At 35.5% G+C, this 19,203-nt stretch overlaps 1 protein-coding gene across 1 annotated transcript in view; it reads right to left on the reverse strand.

The window, feature by feature from the left end:
• Positions 1-19,203, reverse strand: part of RELN (reelin) — a 553,687-nt gene that overhangs the window by 169,940 nt on the left and 364,544 nt on the right. Inside the window, exons 18-20 of the mRNA XM_055590184.1 lie at positions 15,813-16,046; positions 14,964-15,125; positions 10,447-10,683 (exon numbers count right to left, since the gene is read on the reverse strand). Of these exons, the coding sequence (XP_055446159.1) occupies positions 10,447-10,683; positions 14,964-15,125; positions 15,813-16,046 (633 nt within the window). The remainder of the gene's footprint in view (positions 1-10,446; positions 10,684-14,963; positions 15,126-15,812; positions 16,047-19,203) is intronic.

Here is a 19,203-nt window from a genome sequence, read left to right on the forward strand (position 1 = left end):
AAGTGAAAGAGGAGAGTTAAACAGTTGACTTATGGAGAAATATACCATGTTCATGGATTGGAAGAATCAATATAGTGAAAATGAATATACTACCCAAAGCAATTTATAGATTCAATGCAATCCCTATCAAGCTACCAACGGTATTCTTCACAGAGCTAGAACAAATAATTTCACAATTTGTATGGAAATACAAAAAACCTCAAATAGCCAAAGCAATCTTGAGAAAGAAGAATGGAACTGGAAGAATCAACCTGCCTGACTTCAGGCTCTACTACAAAGCCACAGTCATCAAGACACTATGGTACTGGCACAAAGACAGAAATATAGATCAATGGAACAAAATAGAGCCCAGGGATAAATCCATGCACCTATGGACACCTTATCTTTGACAAAGGAGGCAAGAATATAAATGGATTAAAGACAATCTCTTTAACAAGTGGTGCTGGGAAAACTGGTCGACCACTTGTAAAAGAATGAAACTAGAACACTTTCTAACACTGTACACAAAATAAACTCAAAATGGATTAAAGATCTAAACGTAAGACCAGAAACTATAAAACTCCTAGAGGAGAACATAGGCAAAACACTCTCCGACATACATCACAGCAGGATCCTCTATGACCCACCTCCCAGAATATCGGAAATAAAAGCAAAATAAACAAATGGGACCTAATTACACTTGAAGCTTCTGCACAACAAAGGAAACTATAAGCAAGGTGAAAAGACAGCCTTCAGAATGGAAGAAAATAATAGCGAATGAAGCAACTGACAAACAACTAATCTCAAAAATATACAAGCAACTCCTACAGCTCAATTCCAGAAAAATAAATGACCCAATCAAAAAACGGGCCAAAGAACTAAATAGACATTTCTCCAAAGAAGACATACAGATGGCTAACAAACACATGAAAAGATGCTCAACATCACTCATTATCAGAGAAATGCAAATCCAAACCACTATGAGTACCATTTCATGCCAGTCAGAATGGCTGCAATCCAAAAGTCTACAAGCAATAAATGTTGGAGAGGGTGTGGAGAAAAGGGAACCCTCTTACACTGTTGGTGGGAATGCAAACTAGTACAGCCACTATGGAGAACAGTGTGGAGATTCCTTAAAAAACTGGAAATAGAACTGCCTTATGATTCAGTAATCCCACTGCTGGGTATACACATGGAGGAAACCAGAATTGAAAGAGACACGTATACCCCAATGTTCATCGCAGCACTGTTTATAATAGCCAGGACATGGAAGCAACCTAGATGTCCATTAACAGATGAATGGCTAAGAAAGCTGTGGTACATACACACAATGGAGTATTACTCAGCCATTAAAAAGAATACATTTGAATCAGTTCTAATGAGGTGGATGAAACTGGAGCCTATTATACAGAGTGAAGTAAGCCAGAAAGAAAAACACCAATACAGTATACTAACGCATATATATGGAATTTAGAATGATAGTAACAATAACCCTGTATACAAGATAGCAAAAGAGACACAGATGTATAGAACAGTCTTTTGGACTCCGTGGGAGAGGGCGAGGGTGGGATGAATTGGGAGAATGGCATTGAAATATGTATAATATCGTATATGAAACAAGTCGCCAGTCCAGGTTTGATGCACGATACTGGATGCTTGGGGCTGGTGAACTGGGACGACCCAGAGGGATGGTACGGGGAGGGAGGAGGGAGGAGGGTTCAGGATGGGGAACATGTGTATACCTGTGGCAGATTCATGTTGATATATGGCCAAACCAATACAATATTGTAAAGTTAAATAATAAAATTAAAAAAAAAACTCAACAGTCAAAAAAACCAAGATCATGGCATCTGGCCACATCACTTCATGGCAAATAGATGGGGAAACAATGGAAACACTGACAGACTTTATTTTCTTGGACTCCAAAATCACTGCAGATGGTGACTGCAGACATGAAATTAAAAGACACTTGCTCCTAGGCAGGAAAGCTATGACCAACCTAGACAGCCTACTAAAAAGCACAGATGTTACTTTGCCAACAAACGTCTGTATAGTCAAAGCTATGGTTTTTTGAGCAGTCTTGTATGGATGTGAGAGTTGGACTATAAAGAAGGCTGAGTGCTGAAGAATCAATGCTTTTGAATTGTGGTGTTGGAGAAGGTTCTTAAGTCTCTTCGACTGTTAGAAGATCAAATCAGTCAATCCTAAAGGAAATCAACCCTGAATATTCATTGGAAGGACTGATGCTGAATCTGAGGCTCCAACACTTTGGCCACCTGATGTGAAGAACCTAGTCATTAGAAAAGACCCTGATGCTGTGAAAGATGAAGGCAGGAGGAGAAGGGGACGAGAAAGGACGAGATGGTTTTATGGCATCACCAACTCAACGGACCTGAGTTAGAGCAAGGTCCAGGAAATGGTAAAAGAGCAGGGAAGCCTAGCATGCAGCAGTCCATGGAGTATAAAGAGTCACATATGACTGACTGACTGAACAGTAAGAACTGTTAGCTAGCTGGTAAACAATCTGCCTGTGGTGTGGGAGACCTGGGTTAGATCCCTGGGTTGGGAAGATCCTCTGGAGGAGGGCATGGCAACCCACTCCAATATTCTTGCCTGGAGAATCCCCACAGACAGAGGAGTTTGGCTGGCCACAGTCCTTGGGGTTGCATCAAGTTAGACAAGACTGAATAACTAAGCACAGTAGAGCAGCATGTTCCCTTTGTACCTACTTTGTTGAGATTTTTTTTTTAATTAAAAATGGATGTTGAATATTGACAATTTTTTTGCATCTATTGAGATGGTCATATGATTTTTATCTTTCATTTTGTTAATGTGTTATATTACTTGATTGATTTTCATATGTGGACTCACCTTTGTATCCCAGGAATAAATCCAACTTGATTATGATATATATACTTTTAATGTGTTGTTAGATTAGATTTGCTAATATTTTACTGAGAATTTTTGTATCTATATTTATTAAAAATTTTAGCCTGTAATTTTCTTTTCTCATTACATTCTTGCTTAGTTTTAGAGTCAGAGTTGTGCTGGCCTTATAAAATGGGTTTGGAAATATTCCTTTCTCTTTTACTTTTTGGAGAAGTTTAAGAAGAATTGGCAATAATTCTAGAATGTCTAAGAATTAGATACCAGTAAAGTCTTCTGCTCCTGGGCTTTTGTTTTCTGGGAGGTTTTTGATTACTAATTCAGTCTCCTTACTAGTAATCAGTCTGCTCAGATTTTTTTATTTCATCATGATGCAGTCGTGGTAGGTTGTATGTTTCAAGGAATTCCTCTATTTCTTCTATATTGTTCAATTTGTTGGCATATAATTGTCCTTAATGGCCTCTTATAATTCTTTACTGTTCTGTAGTGTCAGTTGCAATGTTTACTTTTTCATTTCTAATTTTATTTGTGCCTTCTCTCTTTTCTTGGTAAGTCTAGTTAAAAATTTGTATATTCAGTTTATTTTTTTCAGAAAACCACCTCTTAGATTTACTGATCTTTTCTATTATCTTTTTAGTCTCTGTTGCATTTGTTTCCACTCTGATCTTTGTTATTTCTTTCCTTCTTCAGCAATATGTGAACTTTGAACTTCCTGATGTTCAAGCTGGTTTTAGAAAAGGCAGAGGAACCAGAGATCAAATTGCCAACATCCGCTGGATCATCGAAAAAGCAAGAGAGTTCCAGAAAAACATCTATTTCTGCTTTATTGACTATGCCAAAGCCTTTGACTGTGTGGATCACAGTAAACTGTGGAAAATTCTGAAAGAGATGGGAATACCAGACCACCTGATCTGCCTCTTGAGAAATTTGTATGCAGGTCAGGAAGCAACAGTTAGAACTGGACATGGAACAACAGACTGGTTTCAAATAGGAAAAGGAGTTCGTCAAGGCTGTATATTGTCACCCTGTTTATTTAACTTCTATGCAGAGTACATCATGAGAAACGCTGGACTGGAAGAAACACAAACTGGAATCAAGATTACCGGGAGAAATATCAATAACCTCAGATATGCAGATGACACCACCCTTATGGCAGAAAGTGAAGAGGAACTCAAAAGCCTCTTGATGAAAGTGAAAGTGGAGAGTGAAAAAGTTGGCTTAAAGCTCAACATTCAGAAAACGATCATGGCATCCGGTCCCACCACTTCATGGGAAATAGACGGGGAAACAGTGTCAGACTTTCTTTTTCTGGGCTCCAAAATCACTGCAGATGGTGACTGCAGCCATGAAATTAAAAGACGCTTACTCCTTGGGAGGAAAGTTATGACCAACCTAGATAGCATATTCAAAAGCAGAGACATTACTTTGCCAACAAAGGTCTGTCTAGTCAAGGCTATGTTTTTTCCAGTGGTCATGTATGGATGTGAGAGTTGGACTGTGAAGAAGGCTGAGCGCCGAAGAATTGATGCTTTTGAACTGTGGTGTTGGAGAAGGCTCTTGAGAGTCCCTTGGACTGCAAGGAGATCCAACCAGTCCATTCTGAAGGAGATTAGCCCTGGGATTTCTTTGGAAGGAATGATGCTAAAGCTGAAACTCCAGTACTTTGGCCACCTCATTGAGTTGACTCATTGGAAAAGACTCTGATGCTGGGAAGGATTGGGGGCAAGAGGAGAAGGGGACGACAGAGGATGAGACGGCTGGATGGCATCGCTGACTCGATGGACGTTGAGTCTCACTGAACTCTGGGAGTTGGTGATGGACAAGGAGGCCTGGCGTGCTGCAATTCATGGGGTCGCAAAGAGTCCGACATGACTGAGTGACTGATCTGATCTGATCTGAATAACTTTGAAATTATTTTGTCCTTCTTTATCTAGTTCCTTGAAGTACAAAGCTAGGTTTATTTCACATCATTTTTATTTCTTAATGTAGTCTTTTATTACTATGAACTTCTCTCTTAGAACTGCTTTGGATCCATCCCTCTCTTTTTCTTTTTGCCATGTTGCAAGGCTTGCACAATCTTAGTTCTCCAACCAGGGACTGAACCTGGGTCCTTGACAGTCAGTGTGGATTCCTAAGCAATTGACCACCAGGGAATTCCCATTCCATATGTTTTGTTATGTTGTATTTCCATTTTCATTTGTCTCAAGACATTCTTTAATGTTTCAACCCATTGTTCAGTAGCACATTGTTTAATTTCCATGTTTGTGGATTTTCCAGTTTACTTCTTGTAATTGATTTCTAGTTTCATACCACTGTGGTTGGAAAAACTGCTTGACATGACTTCAGACTTTTTAAAGTTGTTAGGACTTGTTCTGTGGCCTAACATATGCTCTAACCTGGAGAATGTACCATGCGCACTTGAGAAGAAAATGCAGTCTTCTACTTTTGGAAGCAATGTTTCATAAATGTTTGTTAAATATATCTGGTCTAACTTGTCTTTTAAGATCAATGTTTTCTTGCTGATATTCTACATGAATCCAATATTGAAGGTAGAGACCTGAGTACATTTCTATTCTTGTATAGCTGTTGATTTTTCCCTTCATGTCTGTTCATATTTGCTTTATATATTTAGGTGCTCCTATGTTGGGGTGCATAAATATTTACAAATGTTTTATAGCCTTGTTGGGCTAGTAACTTTCTCATTATGTAACACCTATCTTTATCTTTTTTAGAGTCTTTACTTAAAGTCTATTTTGTCTGATATAAGTATAGCTACTCCTGCTTTCTTCTGGCTTCTGTTTGTATGGAATATCTTTTCCCATCCCTTTGAGTTTGTGTGCTATCTGAAAGCTGAAGTGAGACTCTTGGAGGCAATATATAGTTGGGTCTTGTTTCTTTTAATCCATTCAGTCACTCTGGCTTTTGATTGGAGAATTCAGTCCATTTCATTCAAAATAATTTTTGTAAGGTTTGGACTTACTAAAACTTACTATTGTCATTGTGTTAATTGTTTTCTGGTTGTAATTTCTTTCTTTTGTAATTTTGTAATTCATTTCTTCCTTTCTTCTCTTGCTCTTTTTCTTCATGATTTGATGATTTTCTGTAGTGATATGCTTAGATTCCATTCTCTTTATCTTTTGTATATCTATTCCAGGTTTTTACTTTGTAGCTACCATGAGGTTTATATAAAATATCTTATATATATAACTGTCTATTTTAAGTTGATAACAACTTAAGTCAAATGAATACTAAAGCTCTACATTTTTAACTTCCCCCACCATGTTTCATGTTTTGGGGTCATAATTTACATATTTTTAATCTTTTCTGTTAACTAATTATTGTAATTATAATTATTTTTACTACTTTTTTTTTAATTTTATTTTTAAACTTTACATAATTGTATTAGTTTTGCCAAATATCAAAATGAATCCGCCACAGGTATACATGTGTTCCCCATCCTGAACCCTCCTCCCTCCCTCCCTCCCCATTCCATCCCTCTGGGTCGTCCCAGTGCACCAGCCCCAAGCATCCAGTATCGTGCATCGAACCTGGACTGGCAACTCGTTTCATACATGATATTTTACATGTTTCAATGCCTGTCTTCTAACCTTTATACTAGATTTATAAGTGATTTACCTACCACCACTACAACTTAAGGCTTCCCAGGAAAGAACCAACCCTCCAATGCAGGAGACATAAGATACATGGGTTTGATCCTTGGATCAGGAAGATCCCCTGGAGGAAGGCATGGCAACCCACTCCAGTGTTCTTGCCTAGAGAATTCCATGGACAGAGGAGCCTGGTGGGCTATGGTCCATAGTTGTCACAAAGAGTTGGACACAACTGAAATGACTCAGCAAGCATGCAAACACTACAACATGAGAGTGTTTCGAATTTAACTATATGTTTACTTTTATCAGTGAGATTTATTCTATTACATGTTTTCCTGTTATCAATTAGAGCCATTTTGTTTTAGCTTGAAGACGCTCTTTTAACACATTTCTTGTAAAGCCTATCTAGTTGTGCTGAACTCCTTTAGTCTTTGGTTGTCTGGAAAACTCTTTATGTCTTCTACTAAAACCAACTGCCAATTCTAATATGCTATAATGACCATCCTCTCACAGTTTTACACATTCTGAAACTAAAACTCTACATTAAAAAAAAAAAACTCTGCATAATAAACAATTCCTTCCCACGTGTATACTTAAGCTAGTCTACTAGATAAGACAGAGGAATGTAAATGTGCCTTGGTATTCTCTCTAATAGCATTGGTCAATTCACCTTTAATAAACATCAATTAAAATAATTCCCTTAGTGATCTTAAAATACATGGAAGGGGCTTTAAAGACTATCTTTAGAACATAAAGCAGACAGAGGTTCTGATTTCAGAGACTATGCATGGAAGAAAGGAAAGTACTACGAATAATTAAAAGCAATTCATTTCCACATGGAAAAACATGCTCTAATATGACACACTGTAAAGTGATTTATAGCATATTGACTGTAGTTCTTCTAATGAAAAAGCAATTGTTCAGGTTTTCCCTGGAGAACACTCTCAGTAACAGGAATCCATACCCATGGAAAGTCATAAGTTAGAAAATGAGAACCAAATGAACTCACAGCTGGGAAAAGCCAACAATAATTAATTTAACACCAGTCATTTGTGGCAAACATGTATACATTTCAAAATTTCCCTTGATAGAAGCAAGGTCATTGAAGGCCAGAGGCCACATATTTGAACATGTTCAAAAAATTTTTACTTAATAAGATAACATGCTCCAAAGGTTTTACATTGAAAAAGAAAAAAAAAAAAAACAAAAAAAACAACAACTTGTTTTAGGACTAGGGAGTTAAGATAAATAGTTGGTCAATATCATCATTTGAATTTTAATATTGCAATAAGTGTTTCTTAAAAACATCACTAAAATGAGTTCACACTGAACTCGGACAATATATTCCTCAACAGCAGCAGAGAGAAAACGGTGTCATTAAAAGAGGCTTTATTCTGATTCATTGGCTAAGAAAATGGGAACAGTTTGAAATCTTCCATGTTGTTTCATTTTAATGAGTAGAGAGCATTTTTCATGTCCTTATTAAAGCGGTTAATGTGTTTCTCTAGTCTCATTATCACCACCAGAGTATACTCTCTGTTGTTTCATAACCAGGACAACTCCTTTTCGTTTCAGAGAAGATCAGAAAGTCAAATCTGATTGCTCACATGTGGCTGTTAATAAAACTCCTATGGCGTTGCTCAAGGTGCCCATGGGGATTGTACAATTATTTATATTTTCTTATGGCTTTCTATAATTACTGTGATTGTACTTTCACAAAGTAAATGTATCTCCACCAATTAAAGCAGTGGTGGGTTAAGAATACTCATCAGGCTTGTGTGAAAGAATATTGTTCTTAGGGTTTTGATCAAAGCACAGAAATTAAACTGCTGTTATCATGCATTCAACCCAAGTGCTAAATTAAAATGCTCAGCAACTTTGGAGTTTATTTGAGCAGATGTGAACTATTTATGAAAAAATAAACATGATACAGGACTTGCATTCGTGATATGATTCTTTGTTGTATTAGAAGTGCTGGAAAGAAAAACTGCTAAACAAACTTGGGGGATACAGTTTATGATATAAGATCAATTTGGATGGTGGTTAATTCAGGTCAATTTAAAATTTCAGAATAATAAAATTCTAAGAACTCTCATTTTGCTTTACATCTTTGTATCTTATTTGCTTCACCCCTTTATTTTCTTTGAAGACTCTGGGACTAAGAAAGAACATGCACAAAAATAAGCACCTGAGGCTATCAACTAGAAAATACAAAATATAACCTTTTATATTTTGTCATATAGAAATTTCATTTTATCTAGTTGGACAGTGCTCACAGCAAAAGTGATCAGCTGTACTTCCATTCCATTAGCTGTCATTTTGATGCTAGAATTTTAGCCTGCTGTGTGATATGTGACTGTCCATGCACAATTCCCATCAAAGGTAATTTTATGTGCAATGGTGTGTAAAATTTACCTCTAATTATGATAAGGTCACTGATGGGTCACTTATGATATACTCTCTGGAGACAATTGCAGTGAATAGCTTTTGGTGAGATTCATCTGGAGAAATTAAATTGGTCTGATCATGACTCAAGAGAAAGTAAAAGACTCAGAGAATTATTCTTCAATCATGCTTAAAGTTCTAAGGGAACCCAGAGAGGGGTAGTATGCACAATGATGAAGGCTGTGAGTTGTGAGATTTTACAGACCTGAGTTTTAGTGTAGCATCTCTAAGCCTGGAAACTTCTACCTGATCAGGCTTCTGCACATCTCTTGGCTTCCATTTCTTACATTTGCTCCCTCATCCCCGAGGCTCCAGCACCACTGGCATACTTCCTGATTTTTGAACATGCCATAGTCGCTCATGTTATGGGAGTCTTTGCACTAAAAGGTTCCGGTAGCTGAATGCTCTTCCTTCAGGTCTTCAAGTGCCTGGAACTTCCCGTTCTTTTACTTCCCAATTGGTGGAATGCATTGTATCCACTCTCTGAATTACCCAAACATAGCCTCCTCCTCGGAGAAGGCGATGGCACCCCACTCCAGTACTCTTGCCTGGAAAATCCCATGGACGGAGGAGCCTGGTAGGCTGCAGTCCATGGGGTCGCGAAGAGCCGGACACAACTGAATGACTTCACTTTCACTTTTCACTTTCATGCATTGGAGAAGGAAATGGCAACCCATTCCAGTGTTCTTGCCTGGAGAATCCCAGGGACGGGGGAGCCTGGTGGGCTGCCGTCTATGGGGTCGCACAGAGTTGGACACGACTGAAGCTACTTAGCAGCAGCAGCAGCCTCCTCCTAGATTTCCAAAGTGGTCACCTCCTGACTCTAGTTAATCACTATTGTGTCATCCTACCGATGTTTCTGAAGTACTAATCACAGTCTTAAATTATTCATTTACTGCTTAATGTATAATTAAGTTTGCATATGATCATAGGGAGAAACAAACCTAAGAATGAAAGGTATCTGGACTAAGAGATTCTACAATCCTGAAACTCCACTGACATTAGCTATACAAGTCACTGGTCCAATCTTGATAAAAGTAATTAGCCTCCAATTAAATTAATTTTAAAACAAAGGAGATCTTATTAAACAAATGTGGGATGGAAAAGCTTCTTGGACTTTATGTAAGACAGCATGAAAATAAAACATCTCATGAGAAATTTTATTAAAATAGTCATTAAAGTGATTTCAATTTTCACTGTGATCATGATGGACCACCTTGAAGGGAGAATATGTTAGTCACTTTAGATATTAACACTTGGTGAAGAGGGTTTTTACGTGTAATGATGGGAAAGTAAAAATTCAAGATTAATAAACACAGTAAGATTTATCTTTAAATCTATCAGTATTCTGTTTTCAGTCTTCTTTCCCAAGATAACTTACTTATAGACATAATAATGACTTTTCAAATGGTTCATGTTCAATTAATACAAAAGACTAAGTGCTAGGTGGATTGGAAGGTCATCTTTGTGTTTCAATCCTGAATGCAAAATGTAACAACAACAACAACAAAGATGAAATCCTTACCAAAGGGTCCAGTCATGGCCACAGTATGGCTGAACATTTCCAAGGTAGAATCCCAGAGACTGAGTGACTTCCACAAGATTGGTAAAGTCAAGACTAATGCTGTTGAAAAGTACAGATGTCATGATAATCTCATCAATAGCCCATACATCCTCTCCCTGGGAAGAATGGTATGGTTGCCACCATCTGAACTGAATTCCAAACTGTCTTGCATCATCTGGTAATTCTACGGAGATTATTCTAAAGCAGAAAACAGAAGTAAAAATTTGGATTATTTCGGTGTCTTAAAATACAAACATTTATAGCAGGATCTTGTTTTCTGCAGTATAATATTTGAAAAAATAATTCTCCCACTATGACAAACATTTTTGAGATTTTCCAGTTTCTTGTCTGACTGCAACAAAGTCTTCTTGATACATCCAAAAATATGACTCCTTTCACTCAGTTGCTCTCAGAGACACTAACCCAATAAAACACAGTTGTCAATGTGGCAAGATTCGCCTAAGTCTGGTAAAGAATATTGGCAGCTTATTACACATATTATAGTTTTGGACTGGTAGGAACCATGGCAGTTTCTCATTCCCATGAGTTTAGCATAGTGTGCGAGGTCACTTGCTCTGTCATGGTGGCCATGACAACAAACCTGCATCTGACAAATGGGGAAGAAAATTAAGAATAATATCTAATTTCCAGGAGCAATCATTGTACACAGCAGCAGGAACCATACATTAATTGCCACTGCAATGACATCTGCTTGAAAGCTCCATAAATCACAGTACCATGCTGCTCACATCCATACACAAGGTGAGATGTGAAGCGAATGGCAAATGGAACATTTATCTCCATCAATGTACAATTAAACACCAGGAGAGTTGTCTGCGTTAACGCACACTGAAAGGACTGAATCTTTTTCCTAGTGAGCAAAGAAAAACTCCCTAAGGCAGGTAACTAGTTGGATAACTGAGAAAAAAATTCTTTAAAAACTTCAAAGTCTGAGGCTGGATTTACTGAAAAATTAGATTGATTTTCATATTTGTATTATGTTCATCTTTTAATTATTACACAAAGAAGCATTAAATCACATTTTGAAAATATAATTTTTGTGTACTGAAACTTATTAAAAATAAAGTCTATTTTTTCTTTAAATAATTTGTACATGAAAATATGGGGTGGAATAACCTGATTACAATCATTGATGATATAAACAGTAAAAAAGTGGTAGGACTTTTTGAAATGTGAGTAAACAGACTTTTTAAACAGGATAAAAAATAATGTTTAAATACAGAAATATAAACTAAAAAGCATTTCTTTTTTTTTTTAAAGACATAGTTACTATAAGTTTATTATTTTTAAATACATAATTTGCTAATATTTTAACCAATGTGAGTTTATTAAAAGAATAAAATTTATTTCAGTAATTCTCACTTTATTTTTTCTAAATATTTATTAAATAATTAAATATTATTTATGTCAACATAGCAAAGAAATAATAAAATAATCAAACTATATTCAAACTGGCTTAACAATAAAAATATCATACATTAATTTAATAATATTATTGTATTAGCATTGTTATTAGAAAATTATAATTTTATATTAATAATTTTAAAAGCAGGTATTATTCTTTCTGATGAAACTATACACAATGTTAAAAATTAACAACTGAGAAGTAGAATTTCTCAGGAAATTTTAAAGAAAATAAAGTGTATATGTGTGTGATAACAGTAATTGAAGTGACTGATATTTTCATCAGCAGAGATGTTAAGACTGTGAGTCTGTAATCAGACTCTTGGCACCTAATGGTTGACAACTTTGCAGCTGCAGGGAAGGTATTTAACCTCTATGCGCTTCAGCATCTTCATCTGTGAAACTGGGATAATACTATCCTTACGGCAAAGTCATAGACTTTTTTCTGTTTTTCACCATTTTATCTTAGCACCTAGAACCTGGTATATAAAAGGGACTTAATAAATTCTTTCTGCATAGAATAAGTACATATTATCAGTGTACTCTGATAGAGATTCAAACACAAAGGCAAAATGAGGTTAAAGATTTTCTTTTAGGTTAAGCAGCTTTTAAGTGACAATGCCACGGTACGGATCTAGTGAACACGGCTCTAGAGTCTGTGTTCTTTATCGCTACATTATATCTTCAGGTGGGGTGGGAGTCTCTGTTTTTCCTACTCTATACCTATTACAGTAACTGGCTAGTAAAGCTATGGAACCATTTGATCTGACTATTCCTAGATGAAAACCCAGGAATTTAAGTCAACTTTCTGTTTCAAGATTCCCTTTTTGGATATGTACTAAGCTCATGGATTTCTTATAATCAATAATCAAGACAAAAATAAAATATTGTTAGACTTTATAATTTTAGAATAAAAAAACAAGCCCCATAATTAAGAAAAATCTAGAATAATATCAGTTTCACCAACAATATAAAGTTTTATATTTTAGTTTACAAGACAGTCTAATCAGTTAAGAGTTAAAAGATTAACTCAGATATATACAGACTTTAACTTTTATAAATATAAATAACAAGCAGAACTCTTCATTTATTGAGAGAACTACAGGTAAGCAAATTATTAGAAATCAGCTAGGAATAACAGGAGTTAGCCAACTAGCATATCTAATAGGGATCACACTTCATTTTCTAACAACCATGGCAGAAAGGGACAATATGAAATTCACAGCAATTACAGATAGCAATTTATACTGAAGAAAACTCAGCAAATGGCTGAAGGCATGAAGATATAATTAACTGTCCTATGGTGAGTTTACATGGTTTGTATTATTTATCATATAAAATGTAATTTAGTGTCTAGAATATATCAAATTCTACTTCTGCTATGTTACCCTTTATTAATATTTATGTAAGAGGAAGGAAGAGTCTCTTGGACAGAGGCAATATATATAAAATGAAAGTATTCTTGGTACCACTACCATATTCTCCATTTAAAAAAACCTCCACTCTGATCTTAATCTTTCAAGCTGTGCACATAACTAGTGTTGAAAAGCCACCTTGATTCTGCTTAGAAGAAAAATGTTGCTGTCAAATGGCAGGCAAGATAAAACGTACCTTTGCAATAGCACATTAAATCTATAATTATTTTTCATATCAACAAAGATTAATTAAATTTCATGCTACAAATTGATTACTGAATTTGAAACTGTCTATCTTTGTTAGAAAAAAATGTATTTTAGGCAAGTTTAACTTAGGACAATGATATTTTCTTCACGCTTTCATTATTTTTTATTATCACCTTGAGTTTTGCTAGATTTTCTCTTAATGCTTATTATGGAGAGTCTACAAAATGTTTCTTTAGGATTCATATGTCTCTACTGAGTGAGAACATTGAGTTTAGTCTTGTGTCTACCCCTAGAGGGAATAGATTCAACACATTTGGTGCATTCTTAAATTTTATAACATATAATATTTACTACTCATAATAATTGTTAAATACTATCTCTATTACATGGTACCTCACTTTCTAATGAAAATATCAATAAAAGTTCTCATGTATTTGCAAATACTTAAATATAGGGATAGCTCTAGGTAAAACTTCAAAGTATATAAAATCATCATTGCCCTGTTTTTTTGCCATGATGCCAATGCACACTTCAGTGTCCAAAGTCTCAAGTCTTTTTCACATCTTTCCATGTTCAACATGTATGTACTTCCAGGAAGGCAAACTTTATTAGCTCTTTATATTTGACAGTGGATATAAGCCACAGGGATACCTACTTTAGTGCTATTTTAACTTTCCCATCTTCCTCTTCTGCTGTTTTAAAGGAATTTCAGTCAGCAGGTCAAAAAGTGTTCTAGAAAAGGATGTGACTCTTTGGATACATTTGAAATTGTATCACAAATGGTGATTATCACTACCCAAACTGAAGGATGGCTCTGCTTCAAGTAAAACTTAAATCTCACAATTGTGACTGTAGACTGTGAAATATATAAGCCAAAGAGAAATAGCAGTGGCCTGAAGAAAGGGCTTTAAATACAGCCTCCACTCCATCTTTGCCAGGGATGAGATATATGCTAGAAAAATATCTTTGTACTTACAACTCAATTATGTTACATGCACATTTAAAAAAATCAGTCATAAGATTTTATGAGTTATCTCATATGATTTATTATAATTTATCATATATTGCTGACAAATATTTGTCAACAGCATTTGTAATTTAGTACTATATTAAAATCTTATCTAATAGTTTGTACTATAGTTGAAAAGGGATAAAAGTGTTAATTATTTTTCTCTTTCCTAGACATAAAAACATATTTCCCTTAGATACACATTTCAGAATATGAGAATAAATTTTTTCAAATTACCAGAAGTCAGCAGGGCAAACAGATTACAAGAATGTAGCTTGCTAGTTTTTCATTGCAAGAGGCATCAATCCTTATCCTTACCATCTCTCAATGCAAAAGTATCTAGGCTCTTACACCACTTGAACAAAGATTTCCTTAGGAAAGAAATATCATCCTCCCATTTTTCCAAATGCTTTCCAACATACCTGGGCTCATGATAGTTGAGATATGAATAATGCTCCAAGAGTTTCCAAGTTATCCCATTATCATAAGAATAATGTAATAAAACACCTTCACCAGGTTGGTCAGGGGCTTTGCACGTGCTCAGAACAGACTTGCTTCCCAGCCTCAATGTGAACTGGAGAAACCTAGACATGAACTGTCTATAATTAGTGTGCATAAACATTTAAAACATTCATTGTGGCTTTTAAAGAATTTTGAACCAATTTCAATAAACTACTCAAAAGCTGTAGGTTTCCATTCATCCCTCTTCTATAAAATGTAAGCAATTTCACTGAGATATATATGAATATATGTAGAAAATGAGGTCAATACATGTGTTTTATAGACATCTATTTATACAAATATAACCATATGTTTACACATATTTGTATACTACATACTTGTGTACATACACTTAAAATGTCAATCATTCTCTTGCTACATTATTTATTAAGCACTGGGGGAAGGGAAGATGTAGGGTAAATCTAATCAGCCTCTGCAAGCTGCCAAATAAATAAAACTACATAAATAATTAACTAGCCCTTGGCTTAAGAACAGTTTTGATGCTAACATTTCATATTTAAAAAAAAATCTAGTCAGTCATTAGTATCTTAAAATCATAATGAGCCTTTTAATGTATTAAAAACTAGGGCAAATTAACCCTATATAAACTATAAGCTTCCTCTCATCTTGACTGAAAATCAGAAGATATATATATATATATATATATATATATATATATTAGTAACAAAGGAAAAAAAAGAAAATTAATAGATATGAATTCAATCTTTGCTATCTTATTTCTGTATGTATTTCATTCTGCTTTAACTCACCTGGATTGTGAGCTGTCAAGGAAAGATGTGATTAACTGACGCCTCCCATCTTTGTTGAAAACCAGGGCCTTACCACTGGCCAAGACACCACAGCCAAAGCTGACTTCAGCACCACGGATAGAGTAAAAATTATGGTAAGATGAGAGCCTGGAACTGCCAAAGCTTTCAGAAATAAACATTGGGAATGTCTGGGATGCCATCTCACAAGCTGGCCCAGAAAATCCAGGGTCACATCTGAAAGACAGACAATGAAATTAAATCCTAAACATTAGTCCTTTCAGAGATTTCTTTATTTACTTTAGGGATGAGGAAGTCCAGAAGCCAGTATTTGAATGAATGGTGAGCAAGGCTTATTTGTTTTTGGAGAATACTGAATTTGAAGGCTTGATTTGGGAGAAGTTACTGTAAATACTCTAAAAGAATACAGTCCTGCTGTAAAAAAAAAATTATGATTAAAATATTTATTTAGCACTTGCCCTCAACCAATGCCAATAATTTACCTGCAAATGTATCTATATTTGTCCATATTTCCAATTTAAAATCTTTGTAAAAGTTATATTATGTGTATGCAATTTTATTCACAATGATGTTCATTAAATTTATAAAAGAAACAATGTAGGTAAAATACTTCTATAGGATATCTAGAATAAATTTCCTTTAGAAACAAACATAAAAATACATGCTATATTTTTTACAGTAATTACTGGAAATATTCAGAAAAGACTGGAAAATAAATCTATTTTTATTTCAAACTGAATTGGCATTATAAAGGGAATGCATACACCCTTGACCTAGATAGGTGTCCTTAGCAGAACTGGTTGTCTCTCAGTGGAATCCCACATTAGCAGTGCTTCGAGAAAAAGCAAATTCCCCCTTTACACACATTACACAACAGCCTGCCCGCTGCCATATAAGGATGTACTGTATGTATGTGAGCTGACTAGAATATAGATAGAGTTACCTGAGTCTTCTGTTAGTGACAGAACTCATCACAGATGACTTAATAACTGAATATCAGAAACTTCTTATATTTTAAGGAGTTTGTTCATCAGGAATCAGTTTCAAATTCTTTATTTGTACAGCACTATTTCCTTCTCACAATAATTACTATATTACCCATTATAAAATTAAATTGGTATCTTTTTGGGTGGGCGGCAGGTTTCTAAGCATTCAAAAATTTCTAAAACCTGAAACAAGCCTTTTATTTTTATTTATTTATTGAAATTTTAATTGAAGTATATTTGATTTATAAGGTTGGGTTTGTTTTTGGTGTATGGAAAAGTGATTCAGATATATATATATTGCTTTTCAAATTATTTTACATTATGGTTTATTATAGGATATTGAATACAGTTGTCTGTGCTATACAGTAGGTCCTTGTTGCTTATCTATTTTGTATACATAGGGTGTATCTGCTAGTTCCAAACTCTTAATTTGTCCCTCCTCCACTGCTTTTCCTGTTTGGTAACCATTAGTTTATTTTCTATGTCTGTGAGTCTGTGGAACATGTCTTTTATAAAGCAAGTGCACCAACAAGGTGATATTATAGCAACACTTACAGACTACTTCATTAGCACAAATGCAGAAACTGAGATCTATGCCAGCCTCACAGAGGGTCCCTGGAGTATGTGAATGTCCTGAAATCAAATGCGAAATTTTATATGTATTGGATATTCCTTGGGAGGTTTATGTTATCATCATTTTATCAAAGAGGCTGCATCCTAAAAGGCCAAGAACTATTGTAGCACACAGCTAAGGTTGTCTTGGCATTAGGGATGGGAGTGGAAAAGAAGACCAATATTTACAGAGCAAGTAAATACGCCTCAAACAGTTCACTTCTTTCTCAGGTTATCCCTTTGACTTAGTCCAACTCTGAATAGCCAAGCAGTTTCTAAAAAGGATAAAAAGTCAGCTAAAGAGGACACATTTTTAACACTGGAAAACAATTCAGTTTACCATAGCCACAAATTGGAATTAATGCTCCCCAGTAAGATTATCTATTGCCAGAGTGCTTTTCAGGGCAAATGTATATCTGTATATTAAATGTATCTTCTTCAGTCTAGTGATTGGGGGAAACTGGTGATCATTTAGAGTAGACTCACTTTGGAGTCACTTCCCATCTTGAAAGTGTATTTTATTTTATTTTATTTTTTTTTTTTTTTTAATTTTTTTATTTTTTTATTTTTTTAATTTTATTTTATTTTTAAACTTTACATAACTGTATTAGATTTGCCAAATATCAAAATGAATCCGCCACAGGTTTACATGTGTTCCCCATCCTGAACCCTCCTCCCTCCTCCCTCCCCATTCCATCCCTCTGGGTCGTCCCAGTGCACCAGCCCCAAGCATCCAGTATCGTGCATCGAACCTGGACTGGCAACTCATTTCATACATGATATTTACATGTTTCAATGCCATTCTCCCAAATCTTCCCACCCTCTCCCTCTCCCACAGAGTCCATAAGACTGTTCTATACATCAGTGTCTCTTTTGCTGTCTTGTACACAGGGTTATTGTATTTTAATCAAAAGTTACATAATTGGGATAGAATGCTGATAAGGAGTTCACTCAAATATATAATACCTTTGTAGCCTTTGTTTTGCAGCAGAATAGTAGGCTAGCACACACTGAGGATTTCAGGAATGTCCAGAGGCTCTTCCAACTCCAAATATGTTCCTTATTGGTTCATCTATGCACCCTTAAATGTGGCATTACCATCACCTTGAATGTCAGGGGAAGAAGCCCGCCCCACTCTTAAGACACACAGATGACACCTGTGTAGGAAGGTGTCTAATACTCTCTGTCCTCATTAGCATCTCTAACAGAAATAAGCTTATCAGGATAATGAGTTGTCAGTTTAGAAAACCAGGCCTTTTTGCCCCAGTTGCTTAATAATAAAATATTAAATATATTTCCCAAGGGAAATGCTCAGTTTTTCTATTGAAAATTGCTCTTTTTGTAAGTAATCCTCTGTCCAGTATTACTTTTGATAGTTAGCACCCCATGGTCTTCAGCTACTTCTGATCACATGTTACATAGGGTTAACACTAACCATTTTGTCATTAAAAATATATTGACTTGATTAAAAACAAAACAAAACAAAACAGGCCTGGGGACTGTACACAGCCAAGGAAGTGTTAGAAAGCAGGAGAGGTGGAATCCTGGTAGCAAATAACAGTAGTGACTAAGGGAGCATAGTGGGGAGAACAGCTGCAGAGGCCCAAATTCAAGGATCTGTTTAAAGGACATAAATGGTATTGAATGTGAATTACTTTTCTGTGAAATTCTGCTTAAAATTGAAAGGCATACATTGCTGGAAAAGGAGGTAGTGGCCAAACGTTTAGCCCAGTCACAAATGAAGAAAACCAATGGATGTTAAGAAACATTGCCAG

This window comes from Bubalus kerabau, chromosome 8 (assembly GCF_029407905.1).
Source record: "Bubalus kerabau isolate K-KA32 ecotype Philippines breed swamp buffalo chromosome 8, PCC_UOA_SB_1v2, whole genome shotgun sequence".
Taxonomy (NCBI): Eukaryota; Metazoa; Chordata; class Mammalia; order Artiodactyla; family Bovidae; genus Bubalus; species Bubalus kerabau.